Source organism: Bos taurus, chromosome 1 (genome assembly GCF_002263795.3).
Source record: "Bos taurus isolate L1 Dominette 01449 registration number 42190680 breed Hereford chromosome 1, ARS-UCD2.0, whole genome shotgun sequence".
Classification (NCBI taxonomy): domain Eukaryota; kingdom Metazoa; phylum Chordata; class Mammalia; order Artiodactyla; family Bovidae; genus Bos; species Bos taurus.
The window spans coordinates 81,023,654-81,039,537 of NC_037328.1; the positions used below are offsets into that span (position 1 = coordinate 81,023,654).

The 15,884-nt window shown below is 47.3% G+C and overlaps 1 protein-coding gene across 5 annotated transcripts in view; it reads left to right on the plus strand.

Annotated features, from left to right (window-relative positions):
* The window catches only part of DGKG (diacylglycerol kinase gamma), a 226,452-nt gene that overhangs the window by 149,994 nt on the left and 60,574 nt on the right, over window positions 1-15,884 (plus strand). For all 5 annotated transcript variants that reach the window (XM_059888290.1, XM_024995253.2, XM_024995255.2 and 2 more), the window contains one exon: window positions 14,080-14,170. In XM_059888290.1, coding sequence (XP_059744273.1) covers window positions 14,080-14,170 — 91 coding nt within the window. The remainder of the gene's footprint in view (window positions 1-14,079; window positions 14,171-15,884) is intronic.

Below are 15,884 nucleotides of genomic sequence, written 5' to 3' on the forward strand. Positions count from 1 at the left end.
CAGGTGTGAGCTAGAAATAAGAGGCCTGGCAGAGGGGGTGCCGAGCAGTTCTCTGAGGAACTGGAGCAGGGTCACATCCACACTGGGGACACGCTCACCAGCTGCATCGTGAGGGGCCCAGCGAATGGGGGAGGCAAGCACGACCTCGGAGACAACAGAGGCGAGGTGGCTAGGACACACAGCCAGGACGCCATGCTAGGTCAGGGTGACAAGGTCACGTGGTTGTAGGCACTGAAATGGGTGTTAGGAGGGTACACAGAAGTAGAAGTCATAAACATGAGAGTGGAAGCAAAGCCAAGAGCATATGGATGAGATTTTCAAAAGGGCAAAATAGAAAGGATTTTGCTGGCGGTGTGTGCACTACAGTCTTCTCAGGCAGAGACAGGCTCTGGCTGGTGCTTTCCTATTTAAGACTTTTTTCCTAAGTAGCATAGGAAGAAGATGGAATAAAGATGGGAAGAGGGTATTTATTCAAGCATCTGCCCCATTTTATGAATTGTTGCTTTGCTAACAATTTCATGATGTAAAAGAGAGACCCAGGAGGGAACTCCCTTACTCTGTACTTAGTTCTGACCAGGAAGCATCCAACTAGCTCATGGTGTGGAGGCACAGAAACTTCAGAGGAAGCAGCCAGACCATCGTGCAGTTTTATGAAAGCCAAAGAAATATGAGGCATCCTTTAGTTGTGCCCTTTCCTCCCCCTTCTTACCTCTTTTGCTTCATACCTCCCTCTGCCACCCCTGGTCCCAGTCTAATCAGAACTCCAGCCCGACTTTAGGGTGGCCACCAGGGATTTTAGGGTGGGTTTTATTAATAGTCCCCATGTTTCTTTTCCAGGAAGTTAAGGAGAACAAAGATTCCCCAATCCAAATTCAGCAAGAAAGATGTGCCGCTTGTATTTCAAGTTGTGACTCAGAATCCATGAGGCCACAAAGCCAGTTTTATATATGGCAATGGAGTTCTGTTGCTTCATTATCTGAGTGTATATCAGAGGACCCATGTATACCTTCTCAACTAATACTTTGCAAGGTAGGGAATACCATCCCAATTCAAAGATGAAGAAACTAAGGGCTAGGGACTAAATGACTTGCCCAAGGCCACGTAGCAAGTAAGTGACTGATCTGTGGCTGAAACCCAGGCCTTTCTGGCTTCTGACCAGGGCTTTTTCAGCCCTACCACACTGTCTGCAAAACTAGACATTGGATATCTAATGGGATAATTGGCTTTGGTGGTTACTCTGAGAACCCAATCTCAACATGACATGGTTTCTATGGGAAAATGTGCTCAGAGTGACAAACAACTGGCTTAAGCAAGGAACTTTTGTAACCTGACCTGTCACAAATCGGGCACCACCTCAAGCTCAGAAAGGCTGGCTGTGGGAGGGAGAGAGGAGACCAGGCTTATTCAGCCAGCATCCCCTCAGACACCGCGATACCATTTCAGGCGAGCTTTGCGTTTGTCCAGAAACAACAGCCTCAAAGGCATCTGTAAAATAACCACATAGCACCCACCACAGAAGACAGATGTGAGGACCACAGGAGGGGCCCCTTTGGTTTCTAAAGTAGCTAATGCAGGTCCAGCACACAATAGACACTGGATAAGTAGAGACTAAGACAATTCCCAACAGCTGGGGGTGAGCTGGGAGTGGAGGGAGTAGAGAGAGAGGGGAAGCTCTGCTGTCTCTCTCGGGGCTCCCTGGGAATAACATAGGGCGAATTACTATAGGGTGGGGTTGTGGACCTGCTTTGGGGGTTTGCCTCCTTCTCTGCTAAACAGTTCCTAGTTTCTAGCTTTGGTTGGTCAGAACCTAGGAAATGGTCTTCCTCAGCAAGAGCTTCTGAGAGCTTCCTCAGCCTACCTTCTCCCGATGTTCAGGGCTATATTTGGTTGGTTGGTTGGAGAACAAAATCTCATCTTTTTATTTTTTATTTATCTTTCATTTCCTTATTTTTTTAAAAGCTTTTTATTTTTATTGGGGTAGCTCAGCTGGTAAAGAATCCACCTGCAATGCAGGAGACCCAGTTTGATTCCTGGGTTGGGAAGATCTGCGGGAGAAGGAATAGGCTACCCACTCCAGTGTTCTTGGGCTTCCCTGGTGGCTCAGCTGGTAAAGAATCCACCTGCAATGCAAGAGACCTGGGTTTGATCCCTGGGCTGGGAATCGATACCCTGGGTTCAATACCCTGGAGAAGGGAACGGGCTACCCACTCCAGTATTCTGGCCTGGAGAATTCCCTGAACTGTATAGTCCATGGGGTTGCAAAAAGTCGGACTGAGTGACTTTCACTTTCATATAGCCGATGAACAATGTTAAGATAGTTTCAGGTGGACAGCAAAGGGACTCAGCTGTACAAATACATGTAACCATTCTCCTCCAAACTCTCCTCCCATCAAACCTGCCACATAACATTGAACAGAGTTCCATGTGCTATACAGTAGGTCCTTATCAGTTATTCCATTTTAAATACAGCAGTGTGAATATGTCAATCCCAAACTTTGTTCTAACCAGCCATCCTCCCTACCTTGGCCTTAACTGTTCCCAACTGCCTTCAGGTACCAGTTTCCTGGCCCAATGGTTGTGTGAATGCTAATAAAGCATAGATCAGGATCAAAAAGCTACACAACAAGTAAGCAATCATCACAGGGCCTTAGAGCCCCACGTGCCCATCTGCCTTCTCCCCTTTCCCTGCCTCTGGGAGCCAGGCTGCTCTCTGTCCTCGTATTTGACTTTGCTGTCTGAGAGTTGTGAGGTTGTGCTTACTCAGAGCCCTCTAGCCTCAGCCAAATCGGCCTGAAGGGGATTTTCGTTCCACAAATAAATCTTCAAAGAGAGAAAGGATTGCTAAAAGCAGCCAAACTTGGTGAGATTTTTATTTTACTTTATTATTTTGAATGGGGGAAGGGAACTATTTTCCCTTGGCAAGGACAGATACTGACTGGAAAAACACTCCAGAGACTCGGGCCCTCAATAGAGGAAAACTTTAGCTGCCTCACCAGCTGTCTGTCCTGAGGGTCACCCCCAAAGTGGCAGGACCATGTGGTGGCATTCCCATCACAGTGGCTGTTCTCAAGTCACACTTCTGTCTCTTGGGAGAGACTCTGCCTCAGAGCCGCGGAGTCTGTGAGTGTGCAGGGTACCCATGGACAGAGGGTCTGAGAGAAACCTCCTGCTTGGGCCTGGGTGTTTGCCCACACAGGGGTGTGTCCCCAGGTGCTACCCTGGGGGAGGATCCCGTTTCAGACTTTGACTGGCTTCATGCCCACAACTGGAGTCCCGCCCTTAGGAGGGGAAACTGTCACATGCGAGACAGAATTCCGGAATGTCCACCGAAGGAGACTCTGCCCCTAGTCCACGGAAACCAACTGTCTTATGTGCAGTAGGAGGATCACTGCTTAAAAGGAGCAGGTTCTCCGGGGCTCAGAATTACCCTGGGAGGGAGGGGCAGAGTGGCTGCTCTACAGGAGGCCAGTGGCTTTGGCCCTTCTTTTCTCTGGGACAAGAGTGGAGACTGGAGGCCCAGAGGGAGACCCAGACGGCCAACTCTGGGGAAGAGCAACACAAGGGCTGGAGTAGCCTGAGTCCGCCAACCTGGAGCTGGAGCTTGTGGTCTTACCGTGGCTTGCGATCAAAGCCAGCCCACGGGCGTGAATGGGAATGGCCCGCAGCTTTGCCGTCATCAGCTCTTGTGGTTTGGGCTGACCTTTCCACTTCTCTCAGATGCCTCTGGGGCAGAGCCGCAGGAGGGGGAGTGGGGATAGATGGCAAGGTAAGGAATAAGGATGGGAAGGTGGAAGCTGGACGCTGGGAGTTGAATCCCAGCCGGTGCATCCTCCATCTCAGTGTCCTAAGGCTGATGTCAGTCTTCTAATCTGTACCCTGAGAAGGCTGGTATGGCTTAGAAGAGAACCACTGTGCAGAGCTGGTGTGGTTCTGCTTGTACTCACATACTATCAAATGGAGCAGTACTCTTATTTATTCCTCACCACCCTCCACCATGGATGCCCTACTGAATAAGATTTCTGTTGCCCAGAAAGGCTGTTCTAAGTAACCATTCATTTTCTATCTTTAGGATTCAACAGAATCCATTTGCCATTCAATCAGAGCAGGTTGCCAAGAGTAACCAATGTAATTGATTTTATTCCATTCCACATAAAAAAAAATTTTTTTAACCTGCTAGTTAGCCTGTACAGTCTTTGTTATGAGTAAATGCCCAAATACTGCTACATATTAGGAAACACTGACAGCAACTCATGAACTCCTTCCATACTTTGGAATAGTCCTTGGAATCTGATCTCCCAGCTGGGAATCCCTGGACCCCACAGTTCCCCTAAGTGCAAATGATGTCACCTGTGATTTTGCAGGTAATTTTTCCCACGTGAAAATGACTCAAGAAGTGTCTTTGTAGGTTATTAAAAGGATTTTGTCTTTATACTATAAAATACACACTAGGCAGGTTCCTCCTGCTTTCTTGGCCTTTTCGGTTTTCTTTAACCCCTTCTTGAGCTCTTCCCCTTTCCTGTTCCCCACATGCTTCTGGTCTTGTTGCCCACCCGCTTCTGGTCTTGGTCTGCAGTCCACCTGTTCTTTCACTACCCTATATTTTTCTGAGCACCATGAACACCAGTCTTGTCACCAGTATGGAAAAAAGCCAGGGAATACCTTGCCCCTTGAGCTGAGCCAAGACAAATCTGTTGGCAGGAGCAGCGGGCACAAGAGTCGAACTCAGAGAACAAAAACAGCTATTTATAAAGTCCGCTTCCTGATTGCTGGGGGCTCACTTGCCCTTATACCAACAGGGCCACTGCCTCCCCTTGGAAAAGATCCTTCCATCCATAGCTCTATGCCAGCAGGTCATCAAGTGCCATTCCAATGAGCAGCGAGGGCAGGGGATAGCATGCAGGGTGGATTAGATGTGGTGACAAGCTCTCTGATGGGCCAGGGCAGCTGGGTGTGCTGGTGACACAGATGGCCTCTGCAGCACCTGTGAGATGACAGTCACTGGCCCCTTACAGGACTTGACACCCTGGCTTTGGAACTAAGCCTTACCTACCTTGGCTTTTATTTTTTCTTTTTTAAAAGTTTGATCTAAACTCTGGTTAACATAATCACTGAACATCCAAAAGCACTCAGGACTTAAATAATGTAAAATGTCAACAAATAAATGGTCTCAATATTGTAACACTTGTCATTCAGCTTGAGTTGCACTTACTCTTCCTAGGTTGCTATCATACCTCTCTGGTTGTGCTAGATTCCTATTTTCCTTCATAACCTGACACTAGTCTAACTTTAGTAGTCAGAGCAGTAACAGCACCAATAACCCAGCAAACTCATGGTACTGAGATCATTTGTTTCTGTTTTTTAATTGAGATGAACCTTATGAAAATATATAATTAATGTACCAAAGTAGCCTGTTGGCTAGGTGGAGTTTTCCCCAGGTGTGCAGTTTGGGGCCCATATGGTGTTCTTTTAAAGAGCTGAACTAGTTGCCAACTTTAATAATTAACAGAGTTTACTTTAAAATACATTTTTGTGGCATCTTTGTTAAAAAAAAATACTCGGGCCCACACTCCTCCATGGCTCTGATTGTGGAGAGGAGGGGGGCCCTCCCGCCCTGTCCTGTATCTTGTCATCTCAGGTTCTTCAGGGAGCTTGGAGAAACCTCTGCAATTTGTCATCCTCCGCCCTTCACTGTAGGATGAGGAAACTGAGTCTAGGAGACCCTGCGTAACTCTCGTGGGGTCAACATTCTAGGGTGAATGAGAAGTGGGGCTGGAGGAGGTCTCCTGCCTGCTGGCCCAGCACGGCCACCACATCATTTGGCTCCCTCAGCCCAACACAGAACATATCTTGGGAGCAGCATCTGCTTCACTGGGCTGACAGAGGCCTAACTGACTGACTGAGTCATGACCCACTCAGGGAATCTGATTATCAAAGTCCAAACCACAAAGAGGAACACCTTCAATTCAAGGGCTCCTATTTCTAGAAATAGCTATAGTGTCCTCTTTGTAGCCTTCTACATCCAAAGAAATGTTTTCATGTTTTGATGACTTCAAAAGTCTACTGCCCTTAAAACTTCCTAGATGATCAGAAAAGGGCCATCAGAAGCTCATTGCCTTTGCTGGTGAAAATGCCCAGCAGTGAGCTCGGTTTCACTTGTGGACATCCTTGAAAACAGGCTATTCATAGGCTGTCAGGATGGTGACTGAATCCAGTCCTAAATTGCTGACAAATATAAAAGAACATTTTTAATTAGTCTCATTTTTCCCTCATCTGTCAAATGAAAAGATTCAACTAACTAGTGTGCAATCAATGTTATTTTCTTATAAAGCAGGGGGAAATGAAGAAAGCCTAGAAATAGAGTCAATCCACGGTGTCATTGCTGCTGTTTACCACTCCCCCATGTGCCTGAGAGTCCCTGAGAGCCCAGATGAGGGGCTTCTGCCTCAAGAACGGGTTCACCAGGGTAGCTTAGAGCCTGACAGTGAACCTAGGAGTTTCTTGGACCTGGAAACCAGCCTCAGGACAACTGGTTACGGATTAGTCATCTCCAGCTGAAAGGTGATTATGAGAAGGAAAGAAATGCTGGGCCAAAAACAACTCAGGAAGACGGATGCAGAAAAAGCAATCCAAAAGTCATTAAAACATTGTTAGCTTTATTTTCTTCAAAAAATATTGGCTGCCTGGGATAGAACCCCACAGGCTCCTGTCCCTACCCCTGCAGCCTTTGGGGAACAAATCTCCCAGGGAGTGTGTCTCTTAGCAACAAGAGAGAACAGTGAGGGGGTACTTCCCATGCATGAAACACCTGCTTGGTGCTTTGCATTTGCCATATGAGCTTCACAACTTTGCTGGGTAGAAAATCACACTCCCATTTTGTAGGAGAAGAAATGAAGGGTCAAAGAACTGAAGTAACTTGTCTAACCAGGAAATGGCAGAACCAGGCGTGAACCCTAGCCTCTCGGACTCCAAATGCCATGCTCTTATACAACTGCAAATGAAACAGACAAAAACTAGTACCACGTGCCGCAGCAGCAAACCTCCAACAAGGGCTATAAGTAATGGCAGGAGAGACATCTTCAAAAGACCAGAGAACACTGGCGGTCAGGCTGTCTACTCAGCAGGGAGAATGAGGGCTTTGTCAAATTGTTAGAGAGTATTATTATGTCTTTCTTTGGAAAGGTGCTTAGGGTGATGATGGGAAGGGGGAAAGAAAAAAGAGAAGATGAGGCTGAGAAGAATTTGCTTCATTCTGTGAATTTATCATCAAGAGCACCCCCTCATAGGATTCTTCTAAGAATGGAAAGAGATAATATACGTAAAATTTTGAAAAAGTGAAAATGTTAGTCACTTAGTCGTGTCTGACTCTGCGACCCCATAGACTGTATCCCACCAGGCTCCTCTGTTCATGGAGTTCTCCAAGTGAGAATACTGGAGCCATTCCTTTCTCCAGGGGATTTTCCCAACCCAGGGATCAAACCCAAGTCTCCCACATTGCAGGCAGATTCTTTACTGTCTGAGCCACCAGGGAAAATGTAAAGCCTAAAGTCTAAAGCTTCCCTGACGAGAGGCTTTCTCTACTTCCAGATCAACAAAGAACCTGTCAGCACTCAGCACTATCCACATCTGCTCTGCCAGTGTAGACAGAACCAGAGAATCTAGGTTACTCCTCCCTGGTGTTGTGATATGCAGTGGTAGCAGGCTGGGGGTTTGGCTTCCTTCCTGTTCTCATGAAAGTGAAAGTCACTCAGTTGTGTCCGACTCTTTGCAACCCCATGGACTATACAGTCCATGGAATTCTCCAGGCCAGAACACTGTAGTGGGTAGCCTTTCCCTTCTCCAGGAGATCTTCTCAACCCAGGCATCGAACCCAGGTGTCCCGCATTGCAGGCAGATTCTTTACCAGCTGAGCCACAAGGGAAGCCCAAGAATACTGGAGTGGGTAGCCTATCTCTTCTCCAGGGGATCTTCCTGACCCAGGAATCAAACAGGGGTCTTCTGCATTGCAGATGGATTCTTTACCAACTGAGCTATCAGGGAAGCCCCATAGCAGCTGAGAAACCTTTAGGAAGCCCTGCCTCAGATGGGCCTGCCAGTGCAGTCCTTGGTGACAACACCCCAACATATACAAAGAGAGGGTCTGTCCTCTATGTTACTTGGCCCGATGCCAGCCTCCACCTCAGGCCTACCATTAATGTCTGACCTCAGTCATGCAGGGTGCGGGGGGCCATCTCTATCTGATCAACCTTCATCCCAAGAGGAGTCTCTTCCTTCCTTTGTCCTTACTCTCCTGGCTCCAGCCTTTGGACTTGCAACCATTTTGGCAGCTAGGGCAGAGGCAACCAGAACAATCCCCCTTTATATTATCTAATATAAGGCTAGTGGCAATTTTTTCTGAGAAACCAGATACATGACCTTTATTAGGAAGAGGGTATTTTGTTTTTTAATATTGAATGTTGCTGATGGCTTGCCAATAATCAAACTTTTAATGTGTACAGGGGATGAAGGCCTGTAGACCAAGGCCTGTTATAAATGACTTTACATGTCTCATTTAATATTGATAACAATCTGTGAATTAGGTATTTACCCATTTTATGAGTAAAGAGGCTCAGAAAAGTAAAAAAAAAGGAAAAGTTCAAAGTTATACAACCACTAAAGGGTGGAGTCAGCATTTGAAAGCAGGGCTCCTTGATTCCATCCTGGGGTCTTGCGTTAGACCCCTTGGTCCTCTCTTATTATGCGCGGCCAGAAGTGGTCCACATTGGAGCTGAAATGGGAGGCACCCGAGGTGAAATTTACGTCTGTCTCCCAGCTTTCCCCATCTCACTCTGTGTAGGAGATGCCTCATGGGCACCGCCTATGCCTCATTTCTGGGTGAGCTGAGAGAAAAAGGTCCAGGGTGTCCTGGGAGCCTCTGGCTTTTCTAGGGATCTATTCTGGTTTCCCCAACTTTCTGAGTTTGTTTAGATTCAAGACCAGGAGGTTCCTGTGACAAATCCAATTGAGACTCATCTAGACTCCACCCCTGGCCACTGGGACTTAGGTCGGGGGGAGGGTACACTCTTCATCAGACAGCATTTCCCAGCTTGTGATGCAACCACTTACACCCCAGGCCTGCAACCGCTTCCATTTCATAGCCTGGTTTACAGCGGCCTAGTCTGTGATCAGAGCACACAGCACCATACCACATGCAAAGACGTGAGAAGATAGTGTGGCAAGGCTGCAAAACACAGGCTCTGCGGCCTGACAGTCAGGGAGGGGGCCACCTCTGCACTTACTTGCTCCACAACCTCGACAATTTACTTTTCCTCAAGTCTTCCCTTACTTGGAAGTAAGGGAAAGAGATAGTGCATGTGAAATGTTTTGCAGAATGAAAAACCAAAGAACCATAGGAATAGATTGTATTTGAAAGTGAAAGTAAAGTTACTCAGTCATGTCCGACTCTTTGCAACCCCATGGACCGTAGCCCACCAGGCTCCTCCATCCATGGAATTTTCCAGATTGTATTTACTTCTAACTAAAATGTGCCTGAGTTAAAAGAGGAGGAAGAAAAGCTCTCAGATTTCTGAACAAAAGTCCTGTCAGTCAGAGGTTGAACATTAGCATCTTGGTGAAGCTATTAAAAGTATGGAAACTTGTGAGGCAAAGATCCTGCCTCTCTTATTTACCACTCATCTCCAGGTCATATGCAGTGCCTAGTCCATAGTATGGCTCAATAGATGATCTATGGATAGATGGGTGGATGGATGATGGACATGCCAAAACACAAAAGTGCTGTCCCTCAGTTACAAAGAGGACTGCCGCTGGAGAACTGAACTCCTGTGCTTCTCACTCAGTGAACAGCACCCACCATCTATCATGCAACCTAAGCACTTGGGTGTCATTGACTATTCTTTCTCACTCACCCCTTACAACAAACCAGCCCTGTCAGTTCCACCTCCTAAATTTTAGCTTGTGAATCCCTTTCCTTAGCCTGAGCCCTACTGTCACTACCTTTGTTCAGGTCCTTCCCAGTTCTCTCCTGGGATTCTACACCACCTACAAACCATCCTCCAGGCCTCAAATCTGTACCCACCCCTTCCAGTCGACTCTCCAGACTTGGAACAGAGTGATCTTTAAAAAGCACAAAAATCTGTCAGGTCGCTACCACCAGCCCCTCACCACTACTCTCACTTGAGGATGGTCCACAACACAGTATAGACTTTAAGATAAAGCTCAAGCACCTAAGCATTGCACCCCCCTTATCTGGCCAATCTATCCCTCCTTGAATTCCAGATCCTCTCCAGCAGGACTGTGCTCTCTCTTACCCTGGGCCATTGCTTGGGCTTTTTCCTCTGCCTAGAATGTTCTTCCTCCACTTTCCTTATTCCCTTCCACATCCTTCAGAACTCATCACTCACTTAGGATGAGTGGTGGCCTCACTAAGAATTGGATGTCCCTCCTCCTAGGTATCCCCAAGGCTTAAGTACTTGGCACATGACTGTTTCCATATTCTGTTTCTTTGGCTGCTTTTCTCAGGTGTCTGGCTCATGGAGTTCTGTGTTTTGTTCTCTCCTGCACCTAAGTACACCCTATCTAGTCCTGGCACACTGAATATTTCTTGAGTCAATAAATACTTTGTCTCACACCAAATGTGTACTTTCTCAGAAGCATATTTGCAAACATGACGTCTATGGACAATCATGTGACCAGTCAAGATAATTAACCAAGGATTAGGCTGTGGTCTGACTCTGGAAAAAAAAAACTGTTAGATTAGACATGGAGGGAACATATATTTTTAGCCAAAAGTCAAGACACATGATCTGACTAGTATGATCACGTTTTTCTTTCCCAGAAAACTTTGGATATATAATGTCTACAAAAGTCTATATAGTCAAAGCTATGGTAGTCATGAACAGATGTGAGAATTGTACCATAAAGAAGTCTGAGCACTGAAGAATTGATGCTTTTGAATTGTGGTGCTGGAGAAGACTCTTGAGAGTCCCTCTGGACTGCAAGGAGATCAAATTGCTAAGTCACTTCAGTCACGTCCAACTCTGTGTGACCCCATAGACGGCAGCCCACCAGGCTCCCCCATCCCTGGGATTCTCCAGGCAAGAACACTGGAGTGGGTTGCCATTTCCGTCTCCGGAGATCAAATTAGTCAATCCTAAAGAAAATCAACCCTGAATATTCGTTGGAAGGACTAATGCTGAAGCTCCAACACTTTGGCCACCTGATGCAAAGAGCCAACTCATTGGAAAAGACCCTGATGCTGGGAAAGATTGAGGGCAGGAGGAGAAGGGGGTGACAGAGGATGAGATGGTTGGATGGTATGACCTACTTAATAGACATGAGTTTAAGCAAGCTCCAGGGGTTGGTGAAGGACAGGGAAGCCTGGCGTGTTGCAGTCCATGGGGTCGTGAATAGTTGGACACAACTTAGTGACTAAACAACAACAACGGTGTCTACGGCTGCCCAACCTGATACCATAACCTTGTTATGGTATCCAAACATGCCAAGACATTGAAATAATAACTGATAAGTAAGTAGCTAACATTATCAGTGAGATTATTATGCAGCAAGCATTATAAGAAGTGCTTTGCGGTCATCCCATTTAATCTTTACAACTACCCTTTTAAGCAGATCTTTTTATTACCTCCATTTTACAGATCAGGAAACTGAGGCTTAGGGTTCACAGCCAGAAATGGACATCTAACCGGCAACAAAAAAGCTGTCTGTTTGATCTTCTCAGTCATTCTGCAATACTGACCTAACCATGACCTCTTAACCTTATTAGATCATCAGAAGCACCACTTCTGGGTAAAAATAGCTTGCGGCTTCCGGAAATTTTTATTAAAACTCTAAATCTCCTGGCAATAACTTTCAAAAGTCATGATTCAGACTAGCAGTGATATTTGAAAATGGAATCATAATGCGGGTCTCCTGGCTACAGAGATGCTCTCGCTGCTTGTGAGGCATCCTCAACTTTGGCATTTATGACAATCTGTGCTTTTCCTGTTACTGGGTCTTTTGCCATCATTGTCTGTTGAAAGGCGCTGACCCTCATTCTGTCTTCCCTGAGGAATCCTCTTTTTCAGGGCTAATCGGTCTGTCTTCTTCCTTGGTTGTCACTTCACTGGGCTCTAGAGTAATGCTTCGGAAAATCCTGACAGCTGACCACCTGAATAGCGATCACCTGGGCACTCATAAAATGCATATTCCTGGGCCCTGTCAGACACAGGCCACATAGAATCTCTACAAATTAGAGCCCAGGCACTAGCATTTTAATCACATTCACAAGTGATTCTTATGAATACTAATGTTTCAGAGCCACAAAAGGAGTCCCCAGATCCTCACAGCTCCAAGCGTGATTGCTGGACCAGTACTAGCAGCATGTTAGAAAACAAGGAATTCTTATGCCCAAATCCTGAATGACTGAATCAGAATTTGCATTTTAATGAAATCCCTGGGTAACTTGGATTCACATTTCTGTGCATACAGAGAACTGATCAGAGTAGTGTTTCCTCTGCACATCATGGCAGGCATAGAAAACAAAAGCAATTGTTTGGCATTTATCTCATACAGAAAGAAACCCGGCTGTGGCATCAGGGGCTCAGCCTGCCCAGACCCCAACCTGGCCACCCAAAGCTGAGGAGATTGGAATCTCAGGCACACCTGTGCCTAGTACACTGGCTGAGAAGGTCTACTTAAAGAATACCCAACCCTTCTAAGTTTCTTCATAAGCATAACTCCATAAATACTGCTTATTCCCGTCATCGTTTATCATTTCTTTTCCTGCTTACCAAGAGTCAGAAAGGCTACTTCCCAACTCGATCTTAGAAATCTTCATGCAGTGGGAGGACACAGACTCATCTTTAAGCTGTGGGTGGACTCTTTGAGAAACGTAGAGAGAAAAGTTGTGCCTCTTGTTTGAAAGCATCACCTGCTATGGCCTAAGAAATACTAGGAAGAAAGCCTTCTTTTCTTTGAAGAATGCTCCTTTCTCTTAGTCCACAGCTCTGAGGATGGAGGATCAGCAACACACAAGGCGCATCCTCTCTCCTGAAGATGTGCCAAGAAGATTGTGATTCTGTTTAATCCTTCCTCAGCAAAATCTGCCAGCTTATAAACTGGACAGGTGTCCCTTCTCTTAGCCAGCCCCTGAGAATAGGATGACAGTTGGGACGGGAGGAATGGAATACCTTCAGAAACACTTCCTGGTGAGACCATCTGATCAAAATGATCAAGTGTCAGGACACAACCATCTGACTTTTCAGAGCTCCCGGCTACATGGGAACACCATTGTTTCCGGCTGCCCATCCTCCCCCACCCCCACCCCACGCCCCCGGCCCATCAGGAAAATGTTGAACATCTTTAAAGCTCGAAATAGTGAGCTCTTACTTTGAAGCAAATAGGACAAGGCCTACCCCTCAATGAAGGATTGTCATAGCCTCAGCGAATACAATTGAGAACGAAGTGGGAGGAAACTATTGCTACCAAAACAACTCACTTTTTTTTTCTCTCTCTTTCCTCCTTGCCTGCAAATCTGTGTCTAATTCTTTCCATTATGCTTCTCCCAATCAGAGTGCAGACAAAGTAGCACACATTTTAGCTGGTTTCAGGTGGGCCTATCCCTCCTCTGTCCTGAGGCTGTACCTCTGTCAAGTCTCAACTGGCTAACTGATCGTCCTCCCTTTGTACCCCAACTACTGAAGCTCCCCTGCATTCGTAGTAGAAAGGACACTAACCAGAGCGTGCTTTCAGGTGCCACCTGGTTGACTTTCATGGAACTCCTCCCTTGATCCAGATTCAGAGGCAAGCAGGCCTTTCTCTGGCTCTGACCAGGAAGATCAGAGAGCCATTGGCTGTTCACTCAGAGTAGCCATGATGTCTAAGAAACAAATAGGTTTTACTTTAAGTTGGTGGCAAGAACAGTTGGTTAAAAAAGTCTTCCATCCCTGATCATCCAATTAAGAAGTGCTGAAAACATAAGATTGGGGACAGCTGAGGGCTTGAGTGTCCCGGCCCCAGTAGCCTAGCTGCTGTACACAGTCATTTCAAACACAGAACACTGAGCCATCTTTCTGACTCCTGGTCCAGGATGAAGAACAAGCTGTGGTACTTTGAATTTGGCACCTCGGAGACCTTCGCGGCCACCTGCAAGAAACTCCACGACCACATAGAGTTGGAGGTGAGTTCCCAAAGCTTGCTTTGGGACCTTAGTTTTGGTCCGGGTCTGTCACATACCCTCAGAACATGTCCCCTACCCTCAGAACATGTCCCCTAGGTTCATAGTGGCCCCAGGTGTAATCCTTCTTACCTCCATCCTGTTCCCAACATGTCCACAGCCTCACTCCCAGTAGGCTCTAATCACGGGGTCTGCCTTTCTCTGCCTGACCAGGGAGTCCTGGGGTCTGAGACCCAGAGGCCCAGTGGACTCAGGGCTGCAGTCCTTTCCTGCCCTCAGCCCTCTCCCCACCATCACCTTTCAATTTCTTCTTTTTCAAGAAATGAAGACAGGTGCTACCCACTCAGGGAAAGAAGCTGCTATGGGGATAGAGGCAATGTCCCAAGCCTGGTAAAAGTCTGGGAACTGAAGACCACAGGGCTGAGGGGTCTGCAGTTGAGGCCAGGGGTGACCAGACATCATCAGCTCACCTGCCTCAACTTTCAAGGAGCCAGTTCAGGCACTCAGGGCCAGCTTCCCAAGTGTGCAACCTGCACAGTCACTCAGAAGGTTCCTCATTTAATGCTCTTCTGTGACTGTCTTAAAATTCTTGATAGTTTTTTTTTTTTTAGCAAAGGGCCCTTTATGTGCATTTTGAACACTCAAATTACATAGCTGATCCAGTTGGTGCACTTGGATTTTAACTCTCCCGGGACTTGCAGCAGCCTGCCTCAGACACAGCCTGTGGGCTTCACTTACTGGTTGATAAGCTGCCCACTTCTCATTCCCCACCCTGCTTCTGCTGGGCTGCTCTCCTGAGGTCTTCTCACTTCTAAGAAAAGATTGACCTGCAAGCCCAAACTTCTGTGCACACCTGCTGTCTCTGCTCTGCGGAACCTCAGGCCCTTGGGGCCCCTTGCCCATAGTTCTCAGTTACCGACCCTCATACCCCTTCCCATGGAATTCAGGCCAGTGGTCTTGTTTTCACTTGAGAAAAACAAGTGAAAGGCAGTCAGAGTTGGGCCAGGATGGGCTCTTGCTGGGCCACCAGCTTTGTCCCTGAGCTTGCAGCAGCAGTCAAGTGGGGCCCAGGCATCCCTTGGAGGAGGAGCATTTGGCCTAAAGCAGTGTGGGAAAGCCCCACCACTCCCTGTGGAAGGGAGCCTGCGCTCACGGGGAGTTTTCACAATCAAAACACAAAGCCAGAGATTCTGTGCTTCTCTTTGACTCATCTGCCTGCCTCTCCCCAGCGGTTGCTGGGTTACCAACCCCAGGGTGGGAGGAGCCGACCTAGCTAATCCCCTGAACTTCTAGCCAGCTCAGTCAGAGGGCAGAGAGGCCCAGGAATGTGGGGCACTTTTCCCCAGGTGGTACCACCTCCACCTGGGAAAGTCTGAGAAACCTGCCTTCCTCTATGGATACATAAATCCATGGCCAGAAACTCTACAGCAAAGGGGGAGGCGGCTGGACTGGGCTGGAAACTGGACGTGGCTGGAGCTCTGTGTGCATTTTTCCTGTTGGCATGATCATCTGGGGTGTCTTTAAATATACCCCAAGTGAGGGACAGCCCTGGCCTAACCACTGCCAGCTGCAGACACACAGCGACTGCTTGTTCTCCCTGCAGCTGGCCTTGAAACTGTGCCCAGAATAGAGCAGCTCAGCTCCCCTGCCTCGGTGGGCCCCGCCCTCCCAGCTCCCAACTCCCAGCTTCCAGCCCACAGCATCATGGGCCCCTCTG